This window comes from Rhinolophus sinicus, chromosome 18 (assembly GCF_057876585.1).
Source record: "Rhinolophus sinicus isolate RSI-liver-muscle chromosome 18, RSI-T2T, whole genome shotgun sequence".
Taxonomy (NCBI): Eukaryota; Metazoa; Chordata; class Mammalia; order Chiroptera; family Rhinolophidae; genus Rhinolophus; species Rhinolophus sinicus.
This window is the reverse complement of record NC_142518.1, coordinates 74,899,258-74,917,182: the sequence shown is the minus strand read 5'-3', so window position 1 is coordinate 74,917,182 and position 17,925 is coordinate 74,899,258. Positions and strand designations below refer to the sequence as shown.

The 17,925-nt window shown below is 37.0% G+C and overlaps 1 protein-coding gene across 5 annotated transcripts in view; it reads left to right on the top strand.

Annotated features, from left to right (window-relative positions):
- The window catches only part of ACSL4 (acyl-CoA synthetase long chain family member 4), an 87,417-nt gene extending 76,008 nt beyond the window's left edge, over nucleotides 1-11,409 (top strand). For all 5 annotated transcript variants that reach the window (XM_019717911.3, XM_019717909.3, XM_019717914.3 and 2 more), the window contains 2 exons: nucleotides 2,879-3,036; nucleotides 8,618-11,409. In XM_019717911.3, the coding sequence (XP_019573470.1) occupies nucleotides 2,879-3,036; nucleotides 8,618-8,775 (316 nt within the window). In that variant the 3' untranslated portion in view covers nucleotides 8,776-11,409. The remainder of the gene's footprint in view (nucleotides 1-2,878; nucleotides 3,037-8,617) is intronic.
- The last annotated feature ends 6,516 nt before the right edge of the window (nucleotides 11,410-17,925 follow it).

Sequence of the window (17,925 nt, the reverse complement as noted above, 5' to 3'; positions counted from 1 at the left end):
GGGAAAATTTTTTGATTATGTGTTGTAAGGAATAAATCAGACTTTCCTGAGAGTTGGGCAGTGTTATACATTTTTGAAATTCGCATTCTTGGATTCAACAGCTTGAAGATTATTTGATATAATTCAGACATTTTAACTATTAGACTCTTACCATGCCTTGCCAAATACTTAGTTATGCCACCAAATTATTTCATTTACCATCCATAACAACAGAGCTTAGCATAAGTAATTTTCCCAAGAAGGTAACACAGCTAGTACACATTTTCTAAATCCAAAGCCTGAGAGATTTTCTTTATGTTTTATTATGGTTTATTTTGATGGGCTTTATTACTTCCTTTAAAAAATTCAGTTGTAAAAAACACAAGACACAAAATTTACCATCTTAACCATGACTAAGTGTACAGTTTACTAATGTTAGGTCTCTTCACACTGTTGTACATCTAATCACCAGAACTTTTCATCTTGTAAAACTAAAGCTTTATATCCATTAAACAATCCTCATTTTCTCTCCTCCCACTCCTTGGGCACCACTATTCTGCTTTCTGTTTCTGTGAATTGGACTACTCAAGATACTGCATATAAATAGAATCATAGAGTATTTGTCTTTTTGTGACTGCGTTATTTCACTTAGCATAATGTCCTCAAGGTTCATCTGTATGGTAGCATGTGTCAGAATTTCCTTCCTTTTTAAGGCTGAATAATATTGCATTCTGTATGTATAGAAACTGCATTTTGTTTATCCATTCGTCAATGGATACTTGGGTCGCTTCCACCTCTTGACTGTTATAAATATACTGCTATGAACTTGGGTATGCAAATATCTCTTAAAAGTCCTGCTTTTACTTTTGGATATATACCCAGATGTGGGATTGCTAGGTCACATGGTAGTTCTATTTTTAAAGTTTTAAGGAACCTCCATACTGTTTTCCATAGTTGCTGCACCATTTACATTCCCACCAGCAGTGCATAAGAATTTCCTTTTCTCTACATTTATTTCTTGTCTTTTTGATAATAGCCATTCTACAGGTGTGAGGTCATATCTCATTGTGGTTTTGATTTGCATTTCCCTGATAATTAGTGATGTTGAGCATCTTTTCCTCTGCCTGTTGGCCTGGCCATCTGTGTCCTCTTTGGAAAAATGTCTGTTGAGGTCCTCTGCCCATTTTTAAATTGATTTGTTTGGGATTTTGTTTGTTTAGTTTTTGTTATTGAGCTCTATGAGTTCTTTATATGTTTTTTTTTTTTTTTTATTGGAGAAGGGGAACAGGACTTTATTGGGAAACAGTGCGTACTTCCAGGCCTTTTTTTTTTTTTCCCCAAGTCAAGTTGTCCTTTCAATCTTAGTTGTGGAGGGTGCTGTTCAGCTTCAAGTTGTTGTCCTTTCAGTCTTAGTTGTGGAGGGCGCAGCTCAGCTCCAGGTCCAGTTGCCATTTTCTAGTTGCAGGGGCCATAGCCCACCATCCCTTGCAGGAGTCAAGGAATTGAACTGGCAACCTTGTGGTTGAGAGGACGCACTCCAACCAACTGAGCCATCCGGGAGGCAGCTCAGCCCAAGGTGCCGTGTTCAATCATAGTTGCAGGGGGTGCTGCCCACCATCCCTTTCAGGAGTCGAGGAATCAAACTGGCAACCTTGTGGTTGAGAGCCCACTGGCCCATGTGGGAATCGAACCGGCAGCCTTCGGAGTTAGGAGCATGGAGCTCTAACCGCCTGAGCCACCGGGCCGGCCCTCTTTATATGTTTTGGATATTAACCCCCTTATCAGACACATGATTTTCAAACATTTTCTCCAATTCTGTAGGTTGTCTTTTCATTTTGTTGATGGTTTCCTTTGCTGTGCAGAATTTTTTAGTTTGATATAATCCCACTTGTTTATTTTTCCTTTTGTTGCCTTTGCTTTTTTTTAAATTTTATTGTGGAATATTGGGGAACAGTGTGTTCCTGCAGGGCCCATTAGCTCCAAGTCATTGTCTTCAATCTAGTTGTGGAGGGCGCAGCTCACTGGTCCATGTGGGAATCCAACCGGCAACCCTGTTGTTCAGAGCTCGCGCTCTAACCAACTGAAGCATTCGGCCTCCCTGCCCTGCCTTTGCTTTTTGAGTGGAAACAAAATGATTGCCAAGACTGCTGTGAAGGAGCTTACTGCCTATGTTTTCTTCTAGGAGTTTTATGGTTTTAGGTCTTTGCCAATTTTTGAATTGGGTTATTTGTTGTTTGTTTGTTTGTTACTGAATTATAGGCATTTTAATATCTTCTAGATATTAACCCCTTATAAGATACATGATTTGCAAATATTTTGTTCAGTTCCACAAACTGCCTTTTCACATACTGTTGATTGTATCCTTCGACAGAAATTTTTAATTTTTGTTATGTTCCCATTCATTTTGTTGTTTTTGCCTGTGCTTTTGGTGTCATATCCAGGAAAGCATTGTCAAATTCAGTGTCAGGAGTTTTTTCCCGTTATCTTCAAGATGTTTTGTAATTTTAGCTCTTAACATGTTTAGGTCTTCGGTTCATTTTAATTTTTGTGTATGGTATGCAGTAAGGGTCTGACTTCGCTTCTTTGCATTTGTATATCCAGTTCTCTCAACACCATTTGTTGAAGAGGCTGTCTTTTCCCCATTGAGTAATTATGGCTCCCTTGTTGAAAATCATTTGATCATATATGCAAGGTTTTATCTCTGGGCTCTCTATTCTAGTCCAGTGGTCTATATTGTGTGTTTTTATGCCAGTACTATGGGCTTTATTACTTTTTAATGAAACTGTTAACAAATAAGAGAAATATGTATATGAAATTATCTGTACTGTTTCATTGAATATGAATAATTGTTCTCAATGTTTTCATTTCTGTTTTGTTTTATTTTCTAATTTTTTTTCAGTGACCAGTCCTATGTGATTAGTTTTGTGGTTCCTAATCAGAAAAGGTTGACACTTTTGGCACAACAGAAAGGGGTGGAAGGAAGTTGGGTTGATATCTGCAATAACCCTGCCATGGAAGCAGAAATACTGAAAGAAATTAGAGAAGCTGCAAATGCCAGTAAGTAAGAAATTGCTTGCCTGTTGAAGTCCCTAAAAGTCTTATGCATTAGGCTCTTCAAGATATCTGTATTGTTTTGTTTTAATAATAAAGTACAGGGTTTTAAAAACCTGCCTCTTAAATATATACAGTGAATTACCATGTTGGAAGAATTATTAAACGTCATATAGTAAATAACCTATCTAGTTCTATATTGCATGTTTCAGCATCTCTACTAAGTGGTCATTAGCCTGTGTTTGGAATGGTCAGTATTTGTTCTGATAGTTCATAATGATATATACCATTGTATGGATCTTTCACTGTTTATCGTTGTGTAAACTTATTTGGTGTGGACCCTTTCAAAGTAGAGGTCTCTGCCCTTTAGTTCTGGGAAATAGCCTTTTATCTGTTTTTGCTTGTCTGCTCTTCTTTCATAGCTTTTCTCGTCCAAATTCTGTTTGTGTTTTTATCTGGGACTACTTTTATATAGCCGTTGGACCGCCTGCTTTCATCCCCTAATTTTTTATCTTTTTTTCTTTTGTTTTCCATCTTATCCTTTTTGTTTTATATTCTGGCAGAGTCCCTCAACTTAATCATCTCTTCTGTCTTTTGCATTTCCAATTTCCAATATCAGAATTTTAATTTCATGGGCTCTTTCCTGCTGTCTCAGTGTTCTTGTAATAGCATCCTGTTGCTCTTTAATGGATGCCATCAATGTGTTGTCTCTTTTCTCTGAGGATGTTAAAGGGATTCCTTTTATGAAGTTTTCTTCTCCTGTTATTGGCTGTTTCCTCCAAGTTCCATTGTTTGCTTACTTTGGTCATGGCCTTTGATATATATGTCTGTGGATCCTTATGTGTCCGTTTACATTTGAGAATGAGGTACTGAAAACACATTTGGAAATTTCACTGGGCTTCAGTGAAAAGTTATTCAAATTTCTCCAAAGAATACTTCTCCAGTCTCCTTCCTGGTGGATATTAGCCTGACTGCCAGTGTTATGGTAGCCAAATAGAGGAAATTGGAAAAGGGCTAGGGTGGGTGGGTCTTACCTTCACTGAATCCTTCTGTTTACAGCTTTATTTACCTCCCTCTATTGAACCCAGTGTCCTTGAGTCCGGAGTCTCTAGTTCAATTTTTCCAAAAAGTAAACCTGTCTCCAGCCTGGCTGGGGAAGAGCAAGGTGAAGGAGAGCAGTCCTCTCCACCATCTGGGGGGCAGCCCTCCTGTTTTTGGTGTACCGTTTATTTCTTCTCTTCAGAGGTATGGGCTCAGGAGGTCCCTTTGCTTCTTGTGGGCCTCTTCTTGGCAGTTAGCTTTTAGCTCTCTTTGCTCACAGTCAGTTACTGCTAGTCCATTTGCTTTTGATCTTGTAAAATTTTGTCAAACTCTCTCATCCAGTGTCCTCTTTCTCTGCTTTCAGTTTTTCCTTTGTGATTAATACCTATTTAATTTTTAAAATTATTTTAAACTGTTTAAATTATTTTCCAGGGAGAACAGAAATAAACTGTGATCTTCATGTTTAGTTGGAAGCTGTTAACCTAGTTTTAACCTGTTGCTTTCCCTCCTGAAAAATAAAAGCATCCTTTTCTCGATTATAGTTTATCTTTATTCATTATGAATATTGGACAATACAGAAAATTATAAAGGAGGAAGTAAAAATTATTTAATGGTTACCTTTGGATGGTGACGTTACATTCTGGTATATACACTTTACTTATCAATATCATGGATAGTTTTCTAAGTCAGTAGATATAGAATTGCATTATCATTTTTGATAGGTAAATAGTATTTCCAGTATGAGTGTCCACTAAGTCCTTGTTGTTGGACTTTTAGGATGAGTTCTGTTTTTCACCCATGTAAATAAATATAACACATCTTGCATAACCATTTTCTTACATAATGATTTTCTTAGTATGAATCCCTAAAAATGGAATTCCTGAGTCAAAGAAAATGTGTATTTTCAAGGCTTTCCCCTATGTTGCCAAATACCTCCCTCTTCCCCCAGAAAAACTGGACTAGTTTATACTCCTATCAGAGATACATATGCACACCTATTCCCCTAACCACGCTACTGTTATTTATTTTTTGAATTAACTATTTAGGTTCCATTTTGGTTTTAAAATACGGTTTTGTAATATTACCATGTTGAAATTGAAAAACTATTTTTCCTCAAGAACATTCTTATAGTCAACTCTGGACACTTTAAAGTTATTTAAGTAACAATTACCTATTAACATAATCAGACTGAAAAGTAAGTTGCTTTATAACCTTAAAGGCAGTGACTTAATGATTTTTTCTTAAAGATGGTTTTGTTCATTACGGTATTATTGATATAGCACACTTTTTATATTAATGTTACCAAGCTGCCAGAATTTTCATTCATACAAATTATGAATTTTTTCTTTAAATGTAGTTTTTCAAAAGGTGTTTCAGCCAATAGGCTGTTATTCTTAGGGTTTCCTTCTTTTTTTTTTTTAAGATTTTATTGGGGAAGGAGAATAGGACTTTATTGGGGAGCAGTGTGCACTACCGGGACTTTTTCCAAGTCAAGTTGTTGTCCTTTCAATCTTAGTTGTGGAGGGCACTATTCAGCTTCAAGTTGTTGTCCTTTCAGTCTTAGTTGTGGAGGGCACAGCTCAGCTCCAGGTCCAGTTGCCGTTGTTAGTTGCAAGGGGCACAGCCCACCATCCCTTGTGGGAGTCGAGGAGTCAAACTGGCAACCTTGTGGTTGAGAGCCCATGCTCCAACCAACTGAGCCATCCTGCCACCCGGGAGCCGAGAGGCAGCTCATTAACCTCTCTCTTGTTGGGGAGGGCGCAGCTCGCTGGCCCATGTGGGAACCGATCTGGCAGCCCCGTTGCCCAGAGCTTGCGCTCTAACCGAGCCACCTGTCTGCCTCGCATTTTTGAATTTTATTGGGGAATATTGGGGAACAGTGTGTTTCTCCAGGACCCATCAGCACCGAGTCGTAGTCCTTCAGTCTAGTTGTGTAGGGCGCAGCTCAGCTCCAAGTCCAGTCACAGTTTTCAATCTTAGTTGCAGGGAGGGGTTGCAGCCCACCATCCCATGTGGGAATTGAACCAGCAACCTTGTTCTTGAGAGCTCACACTCTAACCAACTGAGCCATCTGGCCGCCCATCCAAAAGCTCAGTGGTAGCTCAGCAGCAGCTCATGGTCTTCAGTCTAGTTGTGGAGGGCACAGCTCACTAGCCCATGTGAGAATCGAACCGGCAACCCTGTTGTTCAGAGCTCGCGCTTTAACCAACTGAGCCACCTGGCCGCCCCCGTAGTTTTCTGAATGTACTAATGGAGTAGTATGTGACTTGAATAATTTGTCATTGTCTATCTAACAGTGTAAAAGCAATAATGGGGAAAGTCAAGCTGGATTACAATCAGGTGGAAAATGGAATAAAATTCTAGGACCCGCTAGGCCTCTGTAGTTTTCCTGCGCTTGGAGTGAGAAATAAAACTGAACAATTCATGATTTGTATAATGAACACTAACCATGAGCTAAATGTATAAACCATAAGCTATTTCTGTGCCACAAAAGATCTTGCCAACCTTTTGCTTGAAATTATAATTTCTGAGACTTATTCCAAAAAAGTATGAAATAGTCTTGACTGAGTTCGGCTAAATCTGTCTGAAATCATACATATTTCATAGCAGTCCTCTTCATGTTTTAAATATAATTGAGGCATAGGTAATATCATAATGTGAAGTAAGGAATTGTTTTGGGGTGATTTGACAACTGCCAATGGCTAGAAAAATTGACATTTGCTACCACCTGCTGGTCACATTTTATAATCTAGGTAATTCAGTTAAAATGACACATGTAAAAACATTTTTGTTGTTATTTTCCCCTAATCTTTTTCAGTTGTTGGCAATTTATCCTGTTTATAGGAAGTTGCATGATTGCCCTTTGCTGTCTATATAGCTTGTGGTACTAGCCTTGTTTAGAAGTTCCCAAAATGAAAGTGAAACCTATAATACAGCCTTTTTTCTTTTTGCCTTTGAGCAGTAATTTAGTTAACATAGATTAAATATAGGAACTTTTATAAATATGTTTAATTTGCTTGTGTGCAACTGAAATAATGTGCCTGCCTTTGTCCCAATTTTGTCAAGGTTTCTAGAAGAGGACCTGTGTAGGGAAAGTAATATGAAATAAAAGGTTTTAGAGCAAAATCTATAGTTGAGAGTTAAACTGTTTCATTGAGATCTAAATGTGACTTTGGGAGGAGACGGTCTCATTTCAGGCACCACTGTGTAACTGAGCTGTATCAACAGAGCATATGTGGTTAATTTGAGCAAGTTTTTGTTCCTTTCCTGCCTGTTCAGGCATTACTTTTGGGAAGTTGGTTCTAAGTAATTTCACAGGTTATTTTTCATACTCAGCTTTATAGTTTTCTCTCATTTTAGTGATAAACTCACAACTCAACCAAGCTTTTGTAAAACTCACACTAGTATTAGAACAAAAACTTCCCTGAAATTGAGTTACTTGTGCTGGTCACTGAAACCAGGTTGTTTCTCAAGTCACTTGGCTGTTAGCAGTCGTTTTTAAACATACAGATGTTTGTTTCAAAATTGCTTTTTAAAATAATTGCATATAAAATAAAGCTCATCTATAGATTAACATTGCTGTTGATGGACTTTCAGAATTTTAAGGATGAGCTTGTATTAATAAGTAACTTGATGGAGTGTAATTTTTTGAATTTTAAAATTACTGAATACTATCCTGATTGCTTCTATATCCTTAATTTACATTTTCTTCCATTCCTTTCAACATTTGCTAAGTTGTCTATATTAAATACAGTATGTGCTGGATCTTATGCCATTTGAAAGTATGAAACTCACAATGCCTTTTTGATTCAGATTTGAATGTATAATAAAGCTTATGAAAAACAGTTGTCTAGAGATTTAATTTTCTGCAGAATTTGTTAATAAATATGTATTTATGAATACATATTCGCAAAATACAAATAAAATGCTGCTTTGTTATTACAGTTGTGCAGGACGTTGCCTATTTATTAAAGGCTCTCAATGTAGCCTTATGGAAGGCAGTGAAGAAAACAAAGACCTTGCTTTATGGAGATTACTTTCTAATAGGGGAGACAAATAGCTAATATGTTGGGTGGTAAGTTTTTTTAAGAAAACATAGTGTAAGATGATACAGAGAGACAAAGGTACTTGTGTTTTATTATGAGCAGTCAGGGAAGTCCTCTGAGGAAGTGGCATTTGAGTGGGCACCAGGATGATGTAAGAAAGTGAGCTGTGTGTCTCCTGGGGGAAGACCATTCCAGGCAGAGGGAACAGCAAATAGAAAGACTGAAGAGGAGGGTGTCTACATATATATTACAGTAAAAACTGCATAGACCAAAACTATCCAATTGAAACAATTTAAGCATACTTTGAGAAATATAAAGGTAGTGGATAGGTAAGGTAAGGTAAGGTAGTGAGTAGTATCATTAACTAACATCATTAAATAAGTTTGCCTCATCACCTGCATTATCTAGGTAAATCCTGCAAAATTCATGTTTTATTAATTCTCTGCCACTCTCCCCCACTTTCCCATCCCCCCCCCACCTATCCACCCTTCTCATTTCAGTGAAATTGGAGCGATTTGAAATTCCAATCAAGGTTCGATTAAGCCCAGAGCCATGGACCCCTGAAACTGGTTTGGTTACTGATGCTTTCAAACTGAAAAGGAAGGAACTGAAGAACCATTACCTCAAAGACATTGAGCGAATGTATGGGGGCAAATAAAATGCTGCTCTGTTATTACAGTTGTGCAGGACGTGGCCTGGTGGTTTTTTAGCTGTCTGTTAGAATGTAAGGTATATCGTTCTAAAGACATGGTAATAACAAATACCAAAAGTGAGTAAAATAATTGTCGTCTACTTTAACTTGGTTTTGCATAGTTCTAGTGAAGCTGAAATTGAATAGTTATTTCCCTTTAGCTGTGTTGTTAATTTTAGAGCAAAAATTCTGTTTTTAAAAATTAGCCCAAGATGTACTTGCTTTTTAAGGAAAATATTTAATGTTGAACAAAAAAAATTGGAGTTGGAGTACAATTTAGTTTGAGGAAATTATGGCTTCCAATGTCCGTTGTCTTCCTAGTTCAGAAGAAGCTTAAATATTAAGCATGACAAAAAATACACATTAACACTACTCTAAGCAGAAGTGCTAAGGCCTTTAAAATTCTCTTCCAACCATTTATCTTGAAGGGAAAAATTCAATCATAATATAACATACAGAATCAAATAGTACCTTAGAAACCATTTTAGGTTCATAATAGAATCATTGTAATATTGTGAATAATTGCAGTGCCTGAAGTAAGAATATAAACCAAAAAATAAACCAAAAAATATCTAGTAACATATTTAAAGGGAAATTAAACTGTTTTGTTTTTTTTTAACTTGGAGGTCTAAAATCAGTAAGTGTAATTATTTCAGTGACTTAAAAGTATTTAAGTACATTTGAAAAAATGCTGAAAATTGCCTTTCTTCAAAACATAAGACAGACCAAGAGTAAAATGATAAGAAGTTAATCAAATTCTAACAGGAAGCATTTTCTCTGTTAGAAAAGGTGAGGAAATCATAAATGTTTAGAATTATGACCCTTACACAGGATGTAGACTCTGAATTTATCTTTGATAACAGGGACTGATTTAAAATGTACTCATATTAAATTATACTTGTGATTTAAGTTTTGCTGTTGCTAATTGGACTCTTGAGCAATAGTTTATGTTCCAGAAAACCTTCAATTTTGCTTTAATTTTAGCAAAGCAGATTATGATGAATGACTTCTTCAGTATCTTGTTTGAATCTATGAATGATTAACTTGGATGAGTTTTGGGAAGTGAAAGAGGGAAGAGCACACTTACCACTTTTTTCCTGTTTGTGAGAAGAGTTTAGAAACTGGAAATGCTAGATTCTGGAGAAGGGAAGTTACTCGATTAGGGACTGATATTTATGCAGTATTTTGGTGTGTGGGCTTTTTGAATCTTTAGTTAAACAGGGATTATGTATCCCTGATAGATACTCACACTTGAACCATAGCTACTGTAAAAAGCAAAAAACTTAATACTGTTACTCTTTGCACTTTTTCTTTATCATTTTATATATATACATACATCTATGTGTATATATATGTTGCTTATATTGCTTTGTACGGATGTGGGCCACCACTGCAACAAAATACATTCTTTTTGCTCTAAAATATTTATAAGGAAATATTTAAATGTTATGTATATGGTGGTAAAAAGGAAAAAATCATCTGGTGTTATAAGCAAGAATGAAGGGTTTTGTAAAGATTTCTGTTCAGTGTTGTGCAGTGTAAAATTGGAGGCAAGTTCTCCTTGAAATTATGTATATGTGGGTATTCTCATTCTTCCCAACTTGCCTTTGAAGAGTGAAGAATCATTATTATCAAGTAGACTACTATTCAGCTTCTACTGTTCCTGGCCCACTGTTGATCCTTTAAGGATGATTTCCGTAGACTTTTTCAATGTGTGATTTTTCTTCCCATTTGGAATGGTGATTTTTAATGTGCGAGTGCATGCATATTCAGATATTCGCACCCCCACCCACTGCCATCTCCCGAAAGCTAGAACACTGCCAACTACTCTGTTATATAGGTCCTTTAGAAACACGTAATTAACACTTAAGGTTGGGTGCTGCTAATTCTTTGCGAAAATCCAAATATTGTTAAGGGACCAGGGAGATGCCACTACCCCCTGAATTTTCATTAGGAAATATACATGTCTGTGTAAACAGAGCTTTCCATATTCATAGTGACTTTTCAAGTATTTGAGCCTAAAGATTTTGATTGTACATTTTTATACCTGTTTAAATCATTCGCTGTGGTTATTACATGTCAGCCATTCAAATAAAGTTGTACTTTAAAAATTTACTACAGTTATATACATTTCTTAGTTGAACACTTGTGACTTGCTTTAATAACATGAAAGTATCTTGCCTCCTTGGTGTTTATGTTGAGTTTTTTCCTAGAGTGGAGGTATAATTGTATGGCTTTTCAGAACTGAGATAGAGATGAATGATTCAAAAAGTCAGAAGTCAAGGAGAATGATGTTACTTTGATCATAATGACTGATTAATAATCCTCATCTATATTTTCCTGGTAGCATATGACAAATGTTTCTGAGATAAGAAGATGAAAACTGGTTAAAGATTGTGTGGTATTTGGGATTTGAAGTGAAATATTTTAATTTTCAAAAGTAGTTACAAATTAGAATGTATCCCTCTTTGTACTTTCTGTTACAATGCACGATTGCAGGATTGTTACTTAGATTTTTGTGTTTATTCTTGATGAAGAGCTTTGTTTTTGTTTTTAAGTTTGTACTCAAATCTCATAAAATAAATCCACCCATGTTATCAAGTTAATTTGTGTTTAATTATACACTGAGATAAAATCTGCAAGTTTGAAGAATATTAGTCAAACTTTTAAATAAAAAGTACTCATCTCCCTAGGTTTATGGAATTGCATTAAGCAGTTAACTTGGCTTGTATAAGATCCATCTAGTAGTCTGGAGTATTTGAACCCAAAGCTATTACTTTGGTGTAGGTAATAGAGTGGAGCCCCTTTATTTAACACTGATATTGTGGGACAAAACATAATCATGTTGCATGAATTAGTAGGTGCTAATAAATGATAACTATTACCTTTAGGCTAATTAAAATTTAGGGAGAGATTTATCTTGAGTTATACGAAGGTATATGTAAAAGTGTTGGAGCTCTGGAACCCGACTGCCTCAATCTATGAGGTATTTCCTGCCTTTGCCACTCACTAGCATTGTGACTTTGGGCAAGTGAATTAACATCCCTCAGCTGCATTTCTCCATCTGGAAAAGTGGGGTTGACTGATAATAGGGTCTACCTTACAGGATGGTTATGAGGTAATGTGAGTTAATCCATATAAAGTGTTTAAAACATAGTAAGCTTATGTTAGCTATCGTCGTCATTCTTACTGTATCCAGACAGTATTCATCACTCAGGTTGTTTAACATATTGGCTATCACATCCAGGGCCTTAAAGGATTGCCTGTCCCTGAAAACTTGGAAAGAGTTCTGACTCTAGAGGTGAGGAGACCTGGGCTCATTAGCTTTGTAACCATGAACAAAACTTGTAACACCCTCTTAGCCTTAATTTCTTCTTTATTTAAAAAGAAAGAAAAAAAAAACAGACTGGACTTCAAAAAAGGTGCCCTTTTCAAAAAGGGAAAGACAAATGGCAGAAGAAATAGGGAATGTGATAGACCCTAAGGTCTATAACACCTAGCTTTCATATTGTAATTCTGCTCTCCCAAGGTTGGTTTGTTTTTAAAGGATGCTCTAGGTCCCAAGTTTCCTGTAGGGATATAAGGCTCTGGATGATGCCATCACAAGAAGTGAGGATTCTACTAGGTACAAGGAGTCTCTGTCATTCTCATGTTCTCTTTCTCTCTTAAAAAAATCAGGGTGGTGCACACATAATTTAAAGCAGTGCTTTCAAACTTTTTTTTTTACTGTGATCTACAATGCTGTGCACATACACTTATGTGTATATAAAACAATATTTTATGACTGTTTATGTGATAAAAAACTGAGATGCTCACTGACTTTCTTTTCTGTCTCATTTATTTAAATGCTGGTTGTCACAATGAGATACCATTTCATACCCATAAGGATGGCTATTACCAAACAACAACCATGGCTAGAAAATTATGTTTTAGTGAGAATATGCAGAAATTGGAACGCTTGTGAATTGCTGGTGGGAATGTAAAATGGTTCAGCTGCTGTGGAGAACAATATGGTGATTCCTGAAAAAACTAAACAGAATTATCATATGATACAGCAATTCTGTTTCTGAGTATATACTCCAAATAACAGAGCAGAGATTCAAATAGGTATTTGTACACCCACGTTCATAGCATTATTTTTTTTATTAAAGTTTATTGGGGTGACAACTGTTAGTAAAGTTACATAGGTTTCAGGCGTACAATTCTGTATTACATCACCTATAAATCCCATTGTGTGTTCACCACCCAGAGTCAGTTCTCCTTCCATCACCATATATTTGACCCCCTTTACCCTCATCTACCACTCTCTTCCCCCTTACCCTCTGGTAACCACTGAACTATTGTCTGTGTCTCTGAGTTTTTGTTTTCTTTCGTTGTCTTGTTCCCTTTGTTGCCTCCAGTTTTACATCCCACAAAGCAGTGAAGTCATATGGTTCTCGACTTTTTCTGTCTGACTGATTTTGCTTAGCATAATAATCTCAAGATCCATTAATGTTGTCACAAATGGTACTATTTCATCTTTTCTTATGGCAGAATAGTATTCCATTGTGTATATACCACATTTCCCTGAAAATAAGACCTAGCCAGACAATCAGCTCTAATGCACCTTTTGGAGCAAAAATTAATATAAGACCCAGTCATATTTTACTATAAAACTGGGTATAATATATAATATAATATCCCAGTCTTATATTACTATGACTGGGTATAATATATAATATATAGTATAATATCCCAGTCTTATATTACTAAGACTGGATATAATATAATAAGATTGGGTCTTATACTAACTTTTGCTCCAAAAGACGCATTTGAGCTGATTGTCTGGCTAGGTCTTATTTTCAGGGAAACACGGTATACCACATTTCCTTTACCCAATCATCTATCGAAGGATACTTTGGTTGTTTTCATGTCTTGGCCACTGTAAATAAAGCTACAATGAACATCAGAGCACAAATATCTTTCCCGATAAATGTTTTCAGATTTTTTGAGTAGATACCCAGGAGAGGGATTTCTGGGTCATATGGTAATTCTTCATTTTTTGAGGAACCTCCACACTGCCTTCCATAGCGGCTGCACCAGTCTGCATTCCCACAGTGTATGAAGGTTCCTTTTTCTCCACAGCCTCTCCAACACTTGTTACTATTTGTCTTGTTGATGATAGCCATTCTAACCGGTGTGAGGTGATATCTCATTGTGGTTTTTTGCATTTCTTTGGTGATTGGTGATGTTGAGCATTTTTTCACATGTCTGTTGGCCATTTGTATGTCTTCTTTGGAGAAATGTCTCTTCAGGTCCTCTGCCCGTTTTTTAATAGGATTATTTCTGGGTTTTTTTTGTTGAGTTGTATGAGTTCCCTATATATTTTGGTTATTAGTCCCTTATTGGAGGCATTGTTTGCAAAAATCTTCTCCCATTTGATTGGTTGCCTTTCTATTTTGTCAATGATTTCTTTTGTTGTGCAGAAGCTTTTTAGTTTGATATAGTCCCATTCATTTATTTTAGCTTTTACTTCCCTTGCCTTTGGAGTCAAATTCATAAAATGTTCTTTGAACCCAAAGTCCATAAGTTTAGTACCTATGTTTTCTTCTATGCAGTTTATTGTTTCAGGTCTTATGTTTAGGTCTTTGATCCGTTTTGAGTTAATTTTGGTACTTGGTGACAGATAGCAGTCTACTTTCATTCTTTTGCGTGTGGCTATCCAATTCTCACAGCACCATTTACTGAAGAGGCTTTCTTTTCGCCATTGTATGTTTTTTGCTTTTTTGGCAAAAATTACCTGTCCGTAAATATGTGGGTTTATTTCTAGGTTCTCATTTCTATTCCATTTGTCTGTGTGTCTTTTTCTGCCAATACCATGCTGTTTTGATTATTGTTGCCTGTAGTACAAGCTATAGCAGCATTATTAACAACAGCCAAAGGTGGAAATAACCCAAAAGGTCCGTTGATGAATGCATGGATAAACAAAATGATAAATACATACAACAATATTTTTCAGCCTTGAAAAGGAAATTCTGATATATGCTATACCATGGAAGAAACTTTAGGAGATTATGCTAAGTGAAATAACTAGACACAATGGCAATGACAAATACTGTATGATTCCACTTATGTGAAGTATGTAGAGTCATCAAATTTTTATAAAAACTAAGAATGGTGGTTGCTAGGAGCAGTTGTGGGGGATAATGAGAGAGTTAGTGTTTAATGGGTATAGAGTTTCAGTTTGGGAAGATGAGAAAAAGTTCTGAGATGGTAGTTGCACCACAATGTGAAAGTAATGTCACTGAACTGTATGCTTAAAAATGATTTGTGGTAAATTTTGTTATGTATATTTTACCATAATTAAAAAATAACAAAACCACTCACGCGATTCTGATTTGTAGCCACAGCTGAGAACCAGTTTTCCCAATTAAAATGAGAATATGTTCAGTAAAAAAATAAATAAATAAATTGGTTGTTACCAAAATTGAGTTCATGCCCCCGCAAAGTAATACTGTCCAATAGAACTTTGTGTGAAGTTGGCAATGTTCTGTGTCTGCTCTCCATCACAGTAGCCACTAGCCACATATGACTGTTGAGCATTTGAAATGTTAGTGTGACTGAGGAACTGGACTTGACATTTCATTTACATGTTGGACAGCACAGCTTTAAAGAGTTTGTAAGCCACAGTTTGGAAAGCACAGGTTTAAAGTCAACTTTACTACAAAGTCTATGAAAGAAAGGTACCCTCTGGCTTACCTCCCCACTTCCTTTACCTCAGGCAACAATCTTGAATTCTTAGTGGATTGTTTATTTACTTTCTTGTATCTAATGTGCTTGTGTTGCTGCTTTTCGACTTTGTCGTTATTTATTGACCTCTCACTATACAGAAGCACACTTCCTATCTTCTCAGTAGAGATGTGGTTATATCAATAAGTGTTTAAATTATAATAACTATGCTACTCAGAGCTAAAACATGTAGGAAAACCATGATTCATTTTCCTTTCCTGCACTTTTAACCTCATGGCTCTAATCATAGTCTCTTGTGTTTGCTTGGTTTTCTATATACTTGTCACTAAGAATACAACTTCAGACTCTCAAGACTTGCAGATAACAAGAATTCTAACAATTTTATCTCATGGAGGAAATCTCTACTAGAACCTTATGACCTACTCCAATCTAGATCATTTGGCCTCCCTTACCTGGTACAAGGCCATTATCTTTGGATCTACCTTCACTACCATCCTGAGAGTTCCCTTCACATTTATCATGTGTTGGATCTCCTCTTTTCGGTATCCTGAGTCTTTTTCTTACTCAGATTATTCCCTCTTTTTGGTGGAACACATCTTGTAGTAGTTAACTGAGAAGGGATAGATGGGAGGTACATTTTAGACCTTAATTAATAATTTGATTGGGTGTAGAATGCTACATAGAAAGTGTCTCCTTGTTGAAAGCTTTATTCCACTGACATTAAGGTTCCAGTGCTACTTTTGGCAGTTCAAAGACATTATTTTCTCCCATCCCTTCTACGGGACTTGTTTTTTTCTCACAGAAGCTCATACATTCTCTGTGCTCTCTGTAATTTCATGATGATGTACTTTGCTGTGGGAATGTTTACATTCATTGTGCTAGGCCATTTCAATCCAGAAACTCATGTACGTTTCTTCTGTGAAATTTTGTAGAATTTAGTTGATTTCTTCCCCTCCATTTTCTTTGTTCTCTCTCTCTCTCTCTCTCTCTCTCTCTCTCTCTCTCTCTTCTCTCTTCTCCCTCTTCTCTCTCTCTTCTCTCTCTCTCTCTCTCTCTCTCTCTTCTCTCTCCTCTCTCCTCTCTCCTCTCTCCTCTCTCCTCTCTCCTCTCTCCTCTCTCTCTCTCTCTCTCCTCTCTCCTCTCTCTCTCTCCTCTCTCTCTCTCTCTCTCTCTCCTCTCTCCTCTCTCCTCTCTCCTCTCTCCTCTCTCCTCTCTCCTCTCTCCTCTCTCCTCTCTCCTCTCTCCTCTCTCCTCTCTCCTCTCTCCTCTCTCCTCTCTCCTCTCTCCTCTCTCCTCTCTCCTCTCTCCTCTCTCCTCTCTCCTCTCTCCTCTCTCCTCTCTCCTCTCTCCTCTCTCCTCTCTCCTCTCTCCTCTCTCCTCTCTCCTCTCTCCTCTCTCCTCTCTCCTCTCTCCTCTCTCCTCTCTCCTCTCTCCTCTCTCCTCTCTCCTCTCTCCTCTCTCCTCTCTCCTCTCTCCTCTCTCCTCTCTCCTCTCTCCTCTCTCCTCTCTCCTCTCTCCTCTCTCCTCTCTCCTCTCTCCTCTCTCCTCTCTCCTCTCTCCTCTCTCCTCTCTCCTCTCTCCTCTCTCCTCTCTCCTCTCTTCTCTTCTCTTCTCTTCTCTTCTCTTCTCTCTCTCTCTCGAACTTCTATTGTTCAAATGAATCGCCTGGACTGATCTTTTAGTATTCTTATATTTTTGTTCCTATTTTTATCTTTAAATTATTCTTTCTGGGAGATTTCCTCTACTGGCTATTTGAACCCTTTTCTTGAATTTTTCATTTCTGCTATCATATTTATAATTTCCAAGAGCTGTCTTCTTTATATATTCCTTTTTGCAAGTTTCTGTTCATGTTTCATTATATTTTCTTTTTAAGTTTTTCGTTTTAAGCTTTCTTTACCTGGCATATCTAATTGACTCCAATCTACTTTTTTCTTGCTTGCTTTTGTCTCTTCTAAAAAAGGCTTGGTAATCCTTGCCTGCTCATTTAATAGAAGAAATTACTAGAAAGCTGACTGGAAGTTCTAAGTGTATGGGTGGAGCTTATTAAAAGAGCTTTGCTATAAGGTGATTTTGGCTGGGCCATTTGGCAAACCCAATGTCAATGCCTTTAGATTTTCCCTCTAAGGCCAAATGGATTCTCCTGAGAGTTTTCTTCAAATCACTTGCATGGAGGGTAAGTTTTGAATTACCAGTTTTCTGGGGAATCACGTGCAAAAAGAAGGCTGTGGAGGGAGTTGTTTCTGTATTCATCATGTATTGCCCTGTTTTCTGTATAGTACCCCTGTCCTGTGTCCAATGTCTCCTCAATTTTCCTGCTTTAATATTCTGCTGGGGTGAGAGGAGGGGCAGTCATTGCCCCAGTGGTATGGATGAGGGAAGTGGTTGATA